The sequence below is a fragment of the Tiliqua scincoides genome, chromosome 1 (genome assembly GCF_035046505.1).
Source record: "Tiliqua scincoides isolate rTilSci1 chromosome 1, rTilSci1.hap2, whole genome shotgun sequence".
In the NCBI taxonomy this organism is placed as follows: Eukaryota; Metazoa; Chordata; class Lepidosauria; order Squamata; family Scincidae; genus Tiliqua; species Tiliqua scincoides.
Window position 1 is genome coordinate 245045525 of NC_089821.1, and position 18564 is coordinate 245064088.

The window sequence follows — 18564 nt, forward strand, 5'->3', positions numbered from 1 at the left end:
AGAGAGAGAGGGCAGCTGGCTGACAAGCCATCAGTTCATCAATCTCTCTCCAGGTGACCCGTCCTTTCCCCCTGAGGTCGAAAGGTGATCACTTTGCATTGGTGAAGGGAGGGGCTGAGTGAAGCATCTTTCTAAGCTTGGAGGATGATTGATGGATTGTCTTCTTACTGACTCTTATCTTACATCACAAAGGTCAGCAAGGCTGTTTTTAAATCACTGGAGCAAAGAAACTTTGTTTTTTAAATTGATTTGCTATAGTGCATTTTTTTGCCATCCACATGAGTGCTTGGAACAGAACCCATGCGAATAATGAGGCTCAACCTGTAATAGTAGAAGTAATAATATTCATATACCATTTTTCAACAAAAAGTAGTCCATAAAGCGGTTTCCCTGCCCCTAGCTAAACAAACAGATAAATGATTCCCTGTCCCAAAGGGCTCACAATCTTAAAAAGATATAAAAGAAATACCAGGCATGGCCACAGGAAAAGATGCAATACTGCTTTTTAAAAAAAATTATCGTATTGGTTTTATTGTGTTTTTAAAAAGTGACTGTATGCCTCTTTGGGAGCTTTACCAAAAAGCAGCCTAGAAATTTTGAAATAAATACTGAATTAATATCATTCTGCAGTATTCTGTTAACAATTCTCACTCTTGCAGGTCAAGTGGGCTAATGTTAACTCTGCAAAGAAGACACTTGTGGAAAGCCAAGGAAAGGAATTTGCTCCTCTGGGAGTAGACATCTGGAACAATATGGTAAGGTATACTAAAGAAGCTTGGTTGAATGCACAAGCCCCTCCAAACCCGGGCATCTTGGAAAGCGCATTGGTTTTTAGCAGTATTTTGGGGAATTGGGGCAATGGGGCAAAAAAATGGGGAAAAAAGATTAGCTTCCAGTTTTTCCTTTCAACCAAGCCATTATCTGTATAAAATTATGATGTTGGGATGTCATCTATGTTCCTTGTGGTCCAAAATATGGCCACTTACATAGCTCTTGATAGCACCACTGCATTGCCAGGATTTAGGTTGGATTCGGGTGTTAGAAAGGCAGGAAAAACCAATATTTTCAAAATGATCAGCATGTGTATTTGCCTATCACAATTGTGTTTCACCCTTCTTTCAAGAAGCTTATATGAAATATATAAGGTAACCTATGTAATAACTTTTTAAATTTCTCATGATGGTCCTGTGAGACCATGACTATCCCAAGTTCAACCAGAGTATCACAGGAGAATGAGGATTTGTTCTTGGATCTCTCCGAGTCCAAGTCCAGTGCTCAATCTGCGATACCTCACTGGCCATTGATGTAATGGAGCCTGTCTGTAGACAAGGTCTGAAGAATTTCTTCCCCTTTACTTTCCCCATTGTTTCGGCCCCTGTCCTGTGCTGGTACAGAATAACCAATCAAAAACCATGAATGGGGCAGGAGCATGGCTATATGGGAAGGAGTCCTGCTGCGTTGGAAATGCCCCTCTGTCACTTAAAAACTGAAAAATGGCAGATGAGCACATATCTTGCAAAGAGAAAAATCCAGTGAATGGGACATTACCTGATGATACAGATAGTACCGACTGTAGCAGTTAAGACAGGGATAACTCCTGTTTGCGAATATGAGCTTTCCTCTTTCCCATCTTCCACAGTATGACAAAGAGTTAAAACTTGAATCAGGGTTGCAACCTTGGAAGAAGAGGGCTGCATTCATAGTTATCTTGATTTCTCTCTCTTTTTTCCATAATCAGACCTATGGATAACTGTCAAAGTTCTTTTTTCAATTCTTTTATTGCCAGTTAGATGCCTTGATAAGATAGACAGTGGTTGTGCTTCCACGTTGCTTAGTTTACATTCACTTTCTTTAAACAGGAAGAGGACCAAGAGGCACACAAGTAGAGTCAAATTTAGAGTGTGACTGATATTTCCACAGAAGTGGTGGGCAAGTTGCTGAATCTCTCTTTTGACCATCAAACACAACCCATGAATCAGCAACAAGAATACTTGGAGTAATCAATTAAAAAATAGAAAATTAAAAGCAGAGTGTTCCCCCTTTCCAAGTTTGCATGCAACTGCGGGGAGCGGCTCTCCCTCATCATCTCATGGGGGTAGCTCCACCTAAAAGAGGTTATGGTGTCACATGGTGCTGGGTTGGGGCAGAATTGAGCAGACTGAACTCAAAGCTGGTTCTTTGCTCTTCTTATCTATTGACAGTTAACAATAAAAAGGGGTTGATACTCCCACAAAAAAGAGGGCAGCATTCCAGTTCTGGTAGGTTTACTCACCCTTGATCATACCACACTCCCTGTCTGTCCTTGGGGCTGGTGCTTATTTGAAGCCTGTATGCCCTGCCTCCCAGGATAGGGTTGATGTGGGTATTGCAGATCCCAACTGATTTCTCACTGTAAGAGCAGAGCAGGAACCTATAGCACAGGATCCACCCAATTGGAGGGCAGGAAGAGGATGGGCATGCAGCCAGTGGCTCTAGAGGGGACAACAGGAAACCCCTCTGGGGAGCTGTAGCCCAGAGAAAGGTCCCTGTGAGACCACTCCCTTCCCACCACTGCTCTGTGATTGTGTTCAATGTTTCCTGGGCTGGTGGTCTCCCTTCTGAACCTTCTTTCCTTCCACTCTTCATGCTGTCTCCCACTCCTTTACTTCAACCTCTTTCTCTACCTTTCTCCTTGCCTCTTTCTTCACCTCCCACCTGCTCTCCTCTGTCCTTGCCTCTTTCGTTGCTTTCTCTGTCTCTTCTGTCTCTCCTACATCTCCATTCCTCTTCTCTTACTACCTTCTGCCTGTTCTTGCCCCCACCCTTCCTTCCCCTTTTGTCCACTCCACTGCTTTCCCTGTGCTCCCTTTATCAGTTGCTGCTGGTTGCCCAGCTCCTGCAAAGCTAGTAGTTTGAAAGCATGTAAAAAATGCAAGTAAATAGGTACCACCTCAGTGGGAAGGTAACGGCATTTCATGCACTTAGGCGTATAGTCATGCTGGCCATATGACCACGGAAACTGTCTATGGACAAATGCTGGCTCTTTGGCTAAGAAACAGAGATGAACACCGCCCCAGAGCTGGACACGACTAGGCTTAGCACCGGGGGGGGGGGGAACCTTTACCTTTTTTTAACCTGCTGCCCAGCCCTCATATGAGAGGAATGGCAACTGATGCCCCCCCCCACCTCTCCAGCCCTGCACTTCTCATCCAGGAAGCCGGTGCTTGGCACTGACATTGCCACTGAGTACCACAGCAGTCACCTTTTGGTTGTACTTCTAGCACATGGCTGGAGTGTAAGCCGAGGCTCACCCTGCAGTACATGCCTTTGCTGATATATTTGTTAAACAAGAGCCTAATAAATTAAAATGAATGAGTTCAAATGACCCCATTCCAAGTGGGGCAACTTACCACAGCATTTGAGTTATTTATTTTATGTATTTATATTCTACCTTTTGCATAAGCAGCTTACAAAAATTTGGAAACATATTAAAGCGCATATTATATAGCAACGTTCAACAAATCAGCCTAACAATTGTTTTAAAAAAATTATTGTAAGATATTTAAGTTAGCAGCAGCAACAACCAAAGAAGAAAAATTATGACAGAGAAAAAACAGCATTTGCACAACAAAATAAGTATATTTTTTAAAAATTGTCTTAATGTTGAAAGGGAAGGGGTATTTCAGATGTTACTACTTGGTAACCCAGTTGTCAACAGTTCTCCTGTCAAGGCTGTGAATTTTACCATTATTTCCCAGACCTCTTATCAGGGTAGAAGCATAGTAAAATTTGCCTTGCTACTCTTTGCAGAATGGTACAGTTGAGTAGCAGTACAAGTGGGTTACATGCATACCATGGGAAGTTACCACCTGGTAACCATGTTGCCATCATTTCTCTCAAGTCCTCCTCCCTCTGCTCCTTTCATCCCCTTTGAAAATTTTTGCAGAGGCAGAGGTTATGCCTTTGTGCATACACTGTGCTTTCTCCGTGTACACTAACATACAGTTGCCAGTCCAACTTCAGCCAGCCCCAGGTAGCACATGTCTTACTGCAGAAGATGCCAGTTTCAATTTTTAGTAGGGTGGAGAAAAAATGCCTATCTGAAAACTTGGAGAGCCACAGTCACTCTCTGTTGACAATACTGAGCTAGATGGAAAAACAGTCTGACTCCCATATAAGGCACCTTCCTATGTTGTATGTAGGAGAATTTTCAGGATATCTGCCACAATGGATGCTAGCAAAAAGAAAAAAGAATTATGCTGCTCCACTTTCTCTTGTCTCCAGGAGGAATTATCTAATGTTTGCATTAAGTTGCTTCCCTTGAGTGCATTCTCTTATCTCTATTCTCTATTTGATGATTGGCCTCCAATCCGTGCAAGGTCAGATGACATGCAACATACTATCAGAATTTAAGAACCCCAAGGTGAGTTTATCTCATCAGCATCTCTGACAAGCAAACTTTCATCAGGATAGCGCAGCAGAAACCACTAGTTAATAATACCAAACAACCCAAGTTTATCTCAGTGAGGACATGTACGAGATAGAGGTCAGAAGCACCAAGCGTGATGACTTACGGCAATAAATGCCTTTCAAGCGTGTTTGTATGTGTCTGTGTTTTAAGGTGTTTGAAAAACATCTGTCGTCTTTTTGCTGTGTTGCAATGGTGATTCATAGCTTCGAGGTCTTGGCATCTGTTTTCCTCATATGCAATTATGGTGAACTCAGAGCACCAATGTGTCCATAATAGTTCTCTGGGGGCCAGCCCAAATAGAAGGCAGCCCAGTGAGGCCAGTTTGTCAAGAGCTCCTGGAACCAACCATAGTGTGGTGTTATGAGCACATGTTGACATCAGCCTCTAATCCTGGTTATTTAGGCTTGTTAGCTAACTATGCGTTGAACAAATCATGATTTCTTGACTTCAGATGAAATGGGAAATTGTGGTTTATTATAAATTGTGAATGGAAACAATAATATCCTCCCTTTTCATGTGTAATATAACTTGAGCTGGTCCTGGTGTGAAAATGCTTTAGTGACAACTTTTCTGTTCACCTTAGCAGTTTATATATCATTCACCTCAATAGGGTTTTGAACTGGTAGGATGCTTAGCATACATGACTGCAAACTTTTTGTATCGCTGAAATTGCCCCGCTTAATATGGCTCAGGTTTTGTCTAGCTAGACAGTCAGTATGCCCTCAGCAGTACCCGGCACCATCTCTCAGTGAAAGATGGACAAGTCCTGTGGACAAGTCCATGAGAAACAATTTGCCGTTCTGCAAACTCTAGCAAGGAACTAGGAAAGCAAGCTATGTTATGGTTTTATTTTAAAAGGAAAAAGATGGTCTTAAATGTGGCTGAACGTTTTTCTCTTTAATTATTTAGGTATTTGCAGGTTAATCTTACTTTTAACAATGCTGTTGTGCACAAAGCTCCCATCTGGAAGTAATTTCACAAGTGTAATGGCTGGCGTATGCATGACTTTTATTGGTTTCTGTTCAGTTTCATGAAACATTCCTTGTCCATAACTTCATCCTGAGTTTTCAGTGTTCCATTCATATACTACTGAGCACTATAGTCTCAGCTAGTTCAAGCTTATTACCTCCTCTGTGGTTTGTGCCAACTAGGCTTGGATATATGATGTTACAGCTTTTGAAGTAGAATTGCAGGGCTAGTCTTGATAGGTGACAATGCAGCAGAATCATGCTTTCAAAGGATCTGGGGCAAATGGCTCCCACTTCTTCTGTTTTCTCTTCTAGATGAATCCAGTTGGGCAGAAGCAACCCTTTCATTTTGCGAAGATTCCCAAGGCACAGTGTCCATCTCAGGTAGAAGGATTGTTATTCCCTCCCAATATGCAATTTCAACTTTGTCCTATCTTTCTCTAGATAAATGGAAACCTACTTTCAAATTCTCCTGTCCATTCCTCATTATTACAAGATGATATACAGTGGGTCCTCATTCATAGGGACTTGGTTCCAGACTCCCCTGCAGATAAGGAATTCTGTGGGTGCTGGAGTCTACTCCTGAAATTTGCACAATTACTTAACCGGGGCTTTCAGAGACCTCTCCTGGGTTGTGCCAGGCTGACAATCCACTCTATTGACCTCCTCCGGCCCCTGAATGGCTCACAGAAGCCTCTGAAAGCTACTTGCGGTTTGGGGGAGGGGCAAACCAGAAACAGGAAGTAGCTTCAGGAGGCTTCTGCAGGCCATGCTGAGGCCCATGGAGGCCAATAGAATGGGTCACTGACCCAGGAAAGACCTCCAGAGGGTCCTGATAAGTAACTGTGAGGAGCCTCCAGAAGTTCCCATGTAGACCCTCCGTATCTGTGGATATGGGATCCACAGATACGAAGGGCCCACTGTACTTCTTAATTATAATTTGGTCATTCGTAGTAATCAAATCTGTATGTTGGATTACCATGGTCAGTATATTTTAATATGATTACAGCTAAATAACATTAGTGGCAATATGCCAAAGAACATGACTTGACGGTTTGTTGTGCTGGCCGTTAATGTGTATACTAGAAATGAATTACTTAAGAGTGTAGCAGTGAACTGATTTCTGTGCAATAGGAGGTTAGTAGGATACAAAGTTGGTGTTGCAAGGAGTAAATCTAGCTGGTAATCTTTTCAGTATCATTCTTTATCTTCATGTATGACCTTTTTGTGATTAGTTTCACAGAAGCAGACAAGGCCATAAAGGCATTCAGCTAGATTAGTCTAAGTACATTTTCATAAGTGATACTGAGAACATTTTGCTCATCTGCAATACATCACTTTTGATGAAGTTAATGAAGTATCGAATGTGGCAGAGAGCCATTCTGAAATCAAATGTATGTTTTATTGTAACTTCTTCCATCTAACATTCAGTCATGGGAAATGTAAAAGCAGATTCATAGAACGGCCTTTTCTTCCAGAAAAAAGAAAAATTTCACCATTGCTTGTTTGCATCTAGAATTAATATTCGTAAGCATTTATTTTTAATGTGCCTATAGCAACTAGATGTTACCATAAACCAGATGTTACCCCTGGAAAGTGGGTAGCACAGTGGGGTCTTATTGTAACTGGGATCCCCAGTATCTGTTGGTGTCTCTGCAGGGGTGATGTGTTGCTGCTCTTCTAAGTGCAGTGGGACCATTAAATTGCAGTCATGGCCTACCTATGTCTTATTCTCTGCATCTAGCAGGTTGTTGTTCCCCACAATCCTGATGCACAAGCTATTCTCAGCTGAAGCGGGAATAGAGCTGCACAGAGCAGCTTGGGAAAGAGCAAACAACAAGATGAATCCATAAGTCAGGCAAGGGACTCAACTTAAATTGAATAGCCCTAGTGAGTCACATGGTGTATTGAAGAACAATGGAGAGGAGGGTTATAATAAGACCCTGCTGGAGCTGGTCTACATGCTGGTCTCCTAACTCCAGGGGCAGGATTGTACCTCACATCAGTGACCATGCAGTAAATATATCTTTTTGCCTATGTCATCATGTACCCAGGCTAGCAGAGATTGTTCATATGAACATGTTCGGACTGGGTAAAGTAGGAGAGGAAAAAGTGCTTGCTGTAAAATTTTAAACCTGTGTTACGATTCTTTTAAATCACTTATCAGTGTTTGGATTTGGCATGACCAACTGATCATCCACAAAGCAATTTTATATTGAGTCTTATATGCCCTGCAAATGATCAGATTCATTATGTGCTTCATAAGTGTGAACCCCTTACTGGGCAAATGACTTGGACTTTATCATAGGGCCTGTGCAGGTCAACAAGCTTATGGAGACTTCCATAAAGTTCCATAAAGTTCCATTCCATTTAGACTTCCATAAAGTTCCATTCTTCCATACTTCCATACTTCCATAGAGCTTATACATACAGTACTCCTGGCCCTGGAGAGTAGAATGACCCCTGAAAAAATGGCTGTGCCCATCCTAATCAACCTAAAATGATTGTCTTTAGTTGCCAAAACTGCCCTGCTGACAGCAGTGCCAAGTGATGATTTGTTCAACTGGTTTAACTATCTCATCTCTGCAGGAGCATCCATACTTCTTCACATACAAGAACAGTAACTATTCATCTTTCCCTCCGGAGTCTCAGGCTGAAGCAGTGTCTGAGGTACAGAAAGTACTGGTTGCATAATATTTATTATCCATTGCCATTAGGTGGAGAGAAGCAGTGATACCACTTTCGTTGCGTATCCACTTTTATGAATGAAAGTGGATACGCACCACTTTCGTTGCGTATCCCATGCCCTATCTAGTAGAAATTCTACTCATCCACTCTGGTGAACAAATACATATTGTCATTACTTGAATGCTGAAGGCTATTTGTAATGCACTGCTCTGTTTACTTTTTCAGCAAAGGAGCTTTGGTACTAACATCCCATGTTCTAGCCGTGACCCCTCAAACACAATACCAGTCTCAGGTACAGATTTTGACTCTATATTTTTTTTCAGAATGCAAGTGCAAGGGATTGTCAGGATTCCATATGCTGGGACAGGATAAGACCAAGATATGTTCATGCATAAGATGAGGACGTCTTTCACTTTCTGTTCCTTATTAACAACATTAATCAGACTGCATACCAGGGTGAAAGAGAGATTTCTTTAAATCAAATCCCAGATTTCAGCCAGTGTGATGAAGAGTATAGATGGGACTTGAACTGGAGACACCTGCATTTAAATTTCCTGTTACCCTTAAAGTTCACTGGGTAGTCTTTCATGTCACCTTCTTTCATCATCCTATCTTGCTGGGTCATTGAGAGGAGAAAATAGGGTAATACCATGTGTAGCCACTTTGAGCTTATTAGACGAAGAATAGCGTACAAATATGATTAATAAATGTGGTTAAGGTGGTTAATTTTGTTTACAGCTGGGAGAATTTCTAGAAGGAATAAAACATCTTGAGAAGTATAATCCGCAAGACTTCGGGCCAAAGTCTTCCCTAGTCATGCTACTTGAGATATTTGGAATTGAACACTAGACCTTTTACATGAAAATCAAGTTCTCTACCAGATACTCTGGTTTGGTTGGTTGGTTGGTTGGCAACCTTCAGTCTCGAAAGACTATGGTATAAGCCTACAGCACCTGGTATTCCCAGGGGGTCTCCCATCCAAGTACTAACCAGGCCTGGTCCTGCTTAGCTTCCAAGATCAGACGAGGGCATGTGCAGGGTAACACAAGTGGATACTCTACCCCTCCACCATTACTGGAGGCAGAAATAGAGACCTGTGGACCTTCATCATATTCAGAAAGCAACTATAGGCACATAGAAATGTATTTTCATGATCTAAAATTAGATATTTATGTACACAGCATACACTAATATAATCTATAGACCTCTGAATTGTTACTACAGTAGTCTGAAAAAAAAATGTGCTCTACATTCTTCTGGCAATTGAATTATCATGTGTCCTTCATCCAGTATTTTATCTTTAAATGAATATTGTCTTCCACAATGAATTGCTAGTCAAGAATTTGATAGTCATGATAACAAGAATTTGTAAACGTACATTTACGGCACAGTGTTATCTGGGCCTTCTGCTATCAGATCTCACAATCTGCCAGTGTGACTGGGACTGGCACTGCCTGGTTCCCCAAATGCTCCATTGTTCTGTGGTCTGCTAACAAGGGTACAGGAGTCAGTAAGCCCTGTGCTATCAGCAGCAGGCTGCGGAACTTCCACTGGAGCAGGAAGGCTGGTGGCAGGAGAAGATCATGCATGGACTTGGGTGGGCAGTGGGCTGGGTTGAGGCAGGAGGAGGATCTCAGTGACAGCCACACATGCCAAGATCCTATCCCCCCCCCCCCCGCCTGACCTGAACCTGCCTCCAGGAGTCTTCTCAGAGGAGACTCCTTCACCTATCAGCTCCTCAGTGGAGGTCTGAGGAGACCCATTCGAGATCAGGTGGCTTATGTCTGAGCCCACACATAGCAGGCAGCGTGTCCATCAGCTGTAATAGATTGATGGGGGATAGAATCAAGCTGTTAATAATTAAACAGTACATTGAAAAAAGTTCCTTTTCTTGAAGGGTCAAGGAGGGGAGAAAATGTTTGTAAAATGTAATTAGAGAATGCTGTCTAGTGTATCAAGGTCAATATGAGTATGCTGAGCACTGAAGCAATATTTCATATAAAAAATGTAATCATAAGGCTTCCTTGTCTAAAGTTATAGCTTGAATGATTGGCCTCATATTGAATGCTCTGTTCTTCCCTCCCCCGCAGTTTAGATACAGGTCAGGTCTTCAGAATTTCCAAGCATACATAATGCTAGTCCCTTGATCACTGATAGCATCAAAGCAGGAACATGACTGATTTCACAACACTTGCTCTCTTCGTAACACTTCAGAAATAGCATCAAAGGAATCATCATAGTTAATGTGTCTGCCTAACCATGTGCTTGGAGGACTTCAGATGCAATATTGTAGCTATTCTCACAGCACCCCTGTAACACAGAGCAGAATTATTATCCCAGTATTGTCGACGTAGGAAGTAGTGGCCACCAAAGAACCTCTTAGAAGTTATTGGCTGAGCTGAAGTTTGAACCAGGAATGACACAGCTCATAGTTCACGCTCAGAGCAAGTACACTACATACCAGTGTAAGGCAATGAGGCTGCAATCCTAACCACACTTTCCTGAGAGTAAGCCCCATTGAACAAAATAGGACTTACTTCTGAGTAGACCTCGTTAGCATTGTGCCCTAAGTGTGTGCGAAATGTATGTCCCTCTCTAATATGGTATGTTTCAGCACCTTTTCCGATTCAATTATGAAATTAAGCAGATATGCATTTCCATTGCTTGGTAGAAGCTTCTGAAGAGCACTATTTATCCTATTCTTATCCCTTAATTGGGTGCAGCTTCTGAGCCTTGTTACTGTTCCCAGTCAAGGACTGGGCACATAGCAGTGACCACATAGTGTGAGAGTCTTCTTCCTGTCTATGTTTATATCAGCTTGAGAGCACTGGGCATTGTTTCAAGGTCCAAAACCTTTGGAGGGGCCCAGTTTGTTTGATGGTTCCCCCCCATATGTTTTCCCTTTCTTGCTAATTAATGGGGGTAATACCTGAGCGGCCCGCTTGGAGGTAGGCTGTGCAGCATGGCCTTTCCCAGTTTGAAGAGACACTTGGCCAACAGACTGAGGCAAAGAGGCAAAGAAGGAAGGCCCATAGCCAGGGAGGCAAACCAGGGACAGACTGCACTTGCTCCCAGTGTGGAAGGGATTGTCACTCCCGAATTTCAGCCACACTAGATGCTGTTCCAGAACCACCATTCAGAGCGCGATACCATAGTCTTTCGAGACTGAAGGTTGCCAACCAGATATATTAATAGATATTATTAGGCATAGTAGGTATGTTTAAAAAAGCTCTCAGTCCACTATCAGAGCACATCAGTGTAGACTGACCTGTAAGATGCTACACACCAACTATGGCCATCAGGAGTCATTCTCATATGCTACAGGGCTGTCAATTACCATTGTTTAGATTTGCTTGTTGTTTTTACAAAGATAAGAGGCAAAATATTCTTGCTGCAGAGCCAAACATGCCTATCATATGCATGTCGACTGAGAAGTAAGTCCCATTATAATCAATACTCCCTTACTCCCTGGTAAGTGTGAATAGGATTGCTGCCTTAAAGTATTTATTTAGAGGAATAGGCACAAGAGAATAAGGAATTCTGCTCAGCAGCCTGTATTTGACACTGGGGGCTACAGAGTTAGGGTAATATGGTTGAACTTGAATTTTAAATTGCATCTCAAGTTCTTACAACTTTTTCCAAAGAAATATATTCCTAATGCAGAAGATCTTTGAGGAATGAAAAAAAAAATTCTCATCATTTTCTCATCTTCTTTTTATAGTCCATAACTTGAGGCCCGCAGACATTAAAGTCATAGGTGCCCTTGGGGACTCACTAACGGTAAGTGCAGATCATGGAAAGACCTCTATTAAATTGTGGCATAAAGGCATGGCTGAATTCTGAGAAAGGAGGGAGCGAAAGGTATTCATGGCCAACAGAATGTTCTATATTTTTTTTTTTTTTGTGCCAAGCTATTAATCTCCTTTGAGTTAGGACTGCCACTTTTTCTGGCTGCTATGTATTTGCAAATGCTAATTAATTCAAATCTATGTGAATTACAGATGTTTTTCTAGCATTGAAATAGGACCAACCTGTCTGTGTAGCAAAGAACCTGGCCAGGGTAGTTTTTAACAAATCAGGGACAAATCTATGCAGGGATTAAATGGAAGTTTCTGTGCAGGGAACAATTAAGCAGAGGCCCATTTAGATGTGTCACTCCTAGTGTGCGATGCTGCTGAAAACTCTTACCTGTGGAATATCCATGCAGCAGAGCTTTAGCATGATCCCAGTACTAAATTATTTGGGCCCGGGATTACTACCCACAGTGGTTCTATAGAGGAGTTCTGTTCCCCTAAGTTTTCTAGTTTGTTGGATTCTATGATTTAGGACCCAATCCTATCCACCTTTCTAGCAGTGATGCAGCTGTGCCAACAGGGTGTGTGCTGCATCCTGTGTTGGCGAAATAGTCATGGAGGCCTCCTCGAGGTAAAGAAATGATTGTTCCCTTACCTTGGGCCTGCACTGTGGTTGCACTGGCTCTGGAAAGTTGAATAGGATTGGGCCCTTACAGAGCTACACCTTCCCAATATATGCTCCTCGCTGTTCTTTCAATAGGGTTTGTATTTTAGAATAATCATATCCCACTGGTTTTCTCCATTCCACTAGGTTTCTGTTATGTCCACTGTATCTATCTGCTGCTTTGCAACCAAGCACTCCAACTTTGCCATCTTGATTATGAGGCTTCAGACATTTGCATATAAACACCTATATACTGTGACCTCTTTCAATTGTTGTTGGTGTGCGCTTTTCCCCTTCAGCTTTTACAGTCTTTGTCTACCTGTTCTTCCCTACCATGTATTCATTTTCAAAGATTTGCCCTTTTTCCTTTTGACTAATCTACAACAGTGGTTCCCAAACTCCTCCAGGGGAGTTGGGAACCAGGTAAAACTTTGTGGGGGCAGGGGGGTGCTGACGCCACTGTGAATGCATCACCACCACAATCAAGGAACTTTTTTACTTGCATGGGGTTATCACTGGCCATCTGGAGGGTATGGGGAGCTCACAACCCCCTCTGCGGGCCTCTCCACTTGGCAAACAGCTCTCTCCAGCAATCGCAACCCACTTCCAGTTTTGCAATCAGAAATGGGTCACAATAGCTGAAGAGAGCTGTTTAAAGCAGCGGGGAGGCCCACAGAGAAGGCCAGCTCTATCCCCTACATAAGTAAAAGCCCTTTGATAGTGGCAGCACCGCAATTGCTATAGCGCTGTCTTAGTAGTCATTTCTTGGTCACTCCCCTTAAGAGGGAATGACCTCCTTCCTGTTCCCCTGGTGGGTCATGACGCACCAGTTTGGAAACCACCTGTTTAGATCATCTACACCCTCATCCTTTAGGGTTGATTTGGCCTGATCTCTATGCTGCCCAGCTTCTGTTAACATTTTCCCAGGGGATAAAGCTGTTCCCCAACCTTTCTTACGAATCTTTACTACTCTGTTTCTTTTTTTGGTTCAAGTGGATCCCATACCCTTTGAATAAGCTAAGCTTTTTTTTCCTGGTGCCTAGCAAATCCATGCTCCTGTCACCAATGATTCTCTGAGATAGAACTAAAGTGCTTTCCAGCTTTTTGGGAACAAGGGTTGTAAGTGCTTCCACGGGATATCGTATGGTAGCTTGTTTCCACACATTTTATTATTTATTTGTCCTCTTTGCTATCAGGCAGGAAATGGGGCAGGGTCTTCACCACTTAATGTACTAGATGTTTTGACACAGTATCGAGGCCTTTCTTGGAGGTGAGTTTCATGAATCAAAATATTAAGTCAACAATTTGTTCACTTATTAATATTCCTATTTAAATCAGTGAAGATGTTCCAAAATAATATGGGATGTGTCTTGCATCCAAGACATAAATAGTCTTGTCTTAGGAACCATCTGTTACTACAGTATTGTATAAATTCATGGTAAGGCAGGTTACTCTGGAGTATTCCAGATAATTATTTATAGGGCAAACTGATTTGAAATAATTTTTTTAAAGTACCCCTTAATATAGGTGGAAGTTTGCTTCTCTAACACAGTGGTTCTCAAACTTTTTAGAGAGGCTGCTGCCTGATTTATAAATGCCAAGAGGTGTGGCTATAATGGTGATTGAGCAGCAGTGCTCCTTGTCCCAAGTAGTAGTTTCTTTAATCCTTGATGTGCATAGCCTAATCTGCCTTGTCAGTTTCATGAACCACCAAAAATTGGGTCACGACCCACTGCTGGGTCCTACAGTTTGAAAACTAGTGCTCTGTTGGATGCAGGAAGATAATCTCTTTGAAACTAAGACTGGAAACAGATGCTAGTTTTTAAGGTGTCACAGGTGGTAGGAATAGTCTTCCATGGCTTGCATATGCCTTTCTTTTTGTCCCAATGCTGCTTCCTGTAGAACAGGGGTCCTCAATAGGTGGATCGCGATCTACCGGTAGATCGCGAGGCAAAATGAGTAGATTGCGGAGTGCCGATCCCCCCCTTCAGGTGCCTCTGGGAGGAAACGCCGGGAGTAAGGCCCATTGTACTCAATGGGGCTTACTCCCAGGTAAGTGTGGCTAGGATTGCAGCCTCACAGCCTAATCCTAGGCATGTCTACTCAGGAGTAAGTCCTGTTATACTCAGTGGGGCTCAAGGTACACCAACATACATTGTACACATAAATGTTATATGTTATGATGGTGCGAACATTGTAAAAAAAACTCTGGTAGATCTCCGGGCCTTGCTGGGTTTCAAAGTAGCTCTCAAGCCAAAAAAGTGTGAGCACCCCTGCTGTAAAACAACTTTGACAGGCATTTGAAGCAGTACAACCCCCCCCCCCAACCCATATATAGAGACAGCAGTGGAATGCCTGCACCCACCACAGACAATATTGCCTCTGCCATACCAGCTCTTCTTCAACCTAAGTTGTTAACAGCATTCATAATAGAGGGCTCAGTGAATGGTCTTGGATGTTTGACAGGGCTGAAACTAAATTTGATTTGTAGAATCAGCACCACAGAAGCGAAAACCAGTCTCATTCTTTGTTGGTTTTCAGGTGGCTAGTGGAAACTTTCAGCAGGGCTGACTGATTTTGGCAACATTGCCTTAAACCGGCTGTTTTACATTCCACCGGCTTTTGCTCACACCATCAGTTGCCTTTTCAAACACACAGCCGCTTTTTTCCTTTTAAGTTAAAGACTGTTTTGGACTAGGAAGAAGATGTAATTTTTTAAAACCGTACAACGCCATCACAACTCACACTGTTGTGATTTTTCAGACCTTCACAAAATGCAGCTGTCCATCATTGTGGTTGTTTACTAAGAACACCTAGAACTGACATCTCAAATTGCCCACAATGTAGATGCAGCCCAGATGATGTAGCTGATATCCACTGGGAAATGAGCAGATCAACACATAGCTGTGGCGGAAGGGGAAGGCACAGTCTTGGAGGTCGCTTTTGTCACAGCGGAGTGTGCCTTTGGTTTTGCAGTGGTAGCATTTGTCGTTTTATTGGTAGGGACTGCGCTGGGAGTGGTGGTAGTTGTGGAGTTAGTCACAGCAGGAATGGGTCTTGAAGAAGTTGTATTTTGGGGAGTGACAATAGTGTTGTTTTTTGCTTTAGAAGGACCTGTAAACATTGTCAATAATTGTATTACTACATTTAGTAACAGGAGTGACAACAAAATACATAATTCTATTATTTTACAACAGGAATGTAAATTCCTTGATTTGTAAAAAAACAGCAAAGTTCTCTGATTCAAGAATAAGACAACACTCATCACGTTTATGCTTAAGTAAATGTACACTCATGGAATAACAGGGCTTTCCATGGATCAGTAAGTGATTAAAGAACAGAAAACAGAGTAGGAATACATTTTTCACAGTAATAACAAGTAAAAAGTGGAATCTCACAAGGATCTGCCTTAGAATGTATTTTTTCAACTTGTTCATAAGTTATCTGGAATTAGGAGTAAACAGTGAAGTGGCTAAATTTGTAAATATGGAGGGGAGGCCCTGTACCTGCGGATCCCATATCCACAGATTGAGTCCAGGCCCCCACACTGTGCTCCCATGCACACCCCCTCAGGAGGACTTCTGAGCCCAGCAGAGCCCAAGGATGTCCGTCTCTGGGCAACTTCGGTTTCACAAAGAAACCGAAGAAACTGGAAATGACGTTTTTAATACATTATAAGGCATTGGGAGACCCGGGGAAGCCCTGGAGAGATAAGGCCTGGAGAAGCCCACAGTTAAGGGGGCACGCCTGTACCACCAAATTATTCAGGGTGGTAGAAACCAAAGTAGACTGTGAAGAGTTCCAAAAGAACTTCTCCAAACTGGATGACTGGATGAAATGGTAAATGTAGTTCAAGTCCGTAAGTGCCAAAGTGATGGACATAGGAGCAAAACATATTCATGAATACACTGAACTGGGTCTGAGCAGTAGGTGATGAAGCAGGAAAGAGATTGTTGTGATGGGGTTGTGATGGATACATGAGTGAAAACATCGACACAATGCATGACAGTAGAAAAGATGACAAACTCCATGCGAAGGTTCACTAAGAAAAGGAATGAAAATAAGAATGTGGAAATAAGAATAAGAAAATAAACAAATGTGGGTCTAATCAGTGCTTAGAAAGGGGATACTGGGAGAGTTATCGATATAGATTAACTTGTGTTTTGGAAACATCCGTTTGCTGGGAAATGAAGGCTTCAGCAGGGGGCACTCTGTGACTTATTCCAATCACATGTTCTCCAACTTTGTTTTCTTCTCTCTCTCCTCCCCCCCCCCCCCAGTGTTGGTGGAAATGAAAACATAAGCACAGTCACAACATTAGCGAGTAAGTGCTTGTTTCCCTACAATTGGCATGTTTGTGAAACTCTCTCATAATTGATGAAGCAGACTTGAGGAAAGGTTTAGCAGGCTGGCAGGCAAAATCACTTTCTATTCTACATTCAGGATCAGTGGGATGAGGAGAGGGGAAAAAAACCACCTAACGACCAATACTGCAATTTGCTATGCATGACTTAGCAGGGTGTTTTGTAATTTCCCAGGACCTTATTTGCTTCCATATTCTTGCTGGCCTTTTTTTTTTTTTTTTTTTGGGGGGGGGGAGAGTATTATTATTCTGCTCTGTTGGCTTCTGGAAGGAATTAAGCAAATGTCTTGTTAGTCCTAAGGCTCTTAAAAGTTTTTATGGGCAAAAAAAGCTGTTCAAGAGCTCAGGTGGACAGCCAATGGACACCAGACAGCGTGCAACTCATGGAGCTCTGAAACTAATTTAGTTGGATGACAACTTAGAGAAAGGAATGAATTATGGCAGAAATACTCTCTTTGCCACACACAAATTGCCTTCTGCTGAGTTCTATTGCCAAATATGCTGCTCATCTGCATGCACCATTCAGATTTTAGCAGAGGCTAACCAGATGCCTCTGGAAGCTCAAACAGAACATTAGGTAGATGGCCATGGTCCATTGTTTATCTCCACATCTGGCACTCAGAGCTAGTTTACCTCTAAATATGGAGGTTCTATTTTGCTGTCATGACTAATATTCATTAATGGACCTATCCTCCACAAATTTGCTTCATCCTTTTTTTAAAAAAGCCATTTGAGAAAGTTGTACTGCATTCTGTAAATGAACTGTGTTATGTGAAGAAGTGTTGCCTCTTTATTTCACTGGGGGATCAGTGGTTCTCAAACTTTTTAGCACCAGGACCCACTTTTTAAAATGACAATCTGTCGGGACCCACCTAGGTTTACCAAACTTAAAAAAAAATAGATCTAGAAAGAAATAATATTTTATTTATTTATAAGTAATAATAACCAGAAAGACCCACAAACATTTATCTCCCTATATTTACACCTGCTTGCAAACTGCAGGAGCTCAGCTCCTTGCCGGGCAGTGTATGATCTTTCCGTCAGCCTTTGGTGACCCACCAAAAATCAGGTTGTGATCCACCGGTGAGTCCCAACCCACAGTTTGGGAACCACTGGTCTAGAGCACTTGCATTATGAAAAACTGGAAAGAGAAAAATGCTAATCTATCCACACACTCTACACTGGTTATCATTTGCTAAATCGTGCACCCACCAGTGATTGCCCTGAATGTTCCACCAAACATCGATAGCTGCATAGGGAAGATGCTCTGCCCCAGGGGTGTCAAACTCATTTCATACAGTGGGCCGAATATCTTTCATGATGTCTGCTGAGGGCCAGAAGTGATGTCATCAGGCAGGAAGTGATGCCATTAAATAGGTCCTAACCAAAAATAAGCACTTTTTCTCACTTAGCTGCAAATGACTGAAAAGAAAATATGCAAACCTTGATCATATTTCAAGTTATGGGAGAGCCCAATTTTCATGTGGGCTGCCCTATCAGCAATAACACCTCAGCACTGCTCAGAAGTTGAGAGCCTGAGGGCCAGATAAAAAGCTTCTGCGGGTCACATCTGGCCCCCAGGCCTTATGTTTGACACCCCTGCTCTACCCCTTCATAACTGCAGGGCTTTTTTTCTA

At 42.4% G+C, this 18564-nt stretch overlaps 1 protein-coding gene across 1 annotated transcript in view; it reads left to right on the forward strand.

Moving 5' to 3' along the window:
- PLB1 (phospholipase B1) overlaps positions 1-18564 on the forward strand; it is a 126315-nt gene that overhangs the window by 25222 nt on the left and 82529 nt on the right. The window contains exons 13-19 of the mRNA XM_066623236.1: positions 660-755; positions 5734-5802; positions 8008-8088; positions 8332-8398; positions 11828-11886; positions 13761-13834; positions 16845-16888. Coding sequence (XP_066479333.1) covers positions 660-755; positions 5734-5802; positions 8008-8088; positions 8332-8398; positions 11828-11886; positions 13761-13834; positions 16845-16888 — 490 coding nt within the window. The remainder of the gene's footprint in view (positions 1-659; positions 756-5733; positions 5803-8007; positions 8089-8331; positions 8399-11827; positions 11887-13760; positions 13835-16844; positions 16889-18564) is intronic.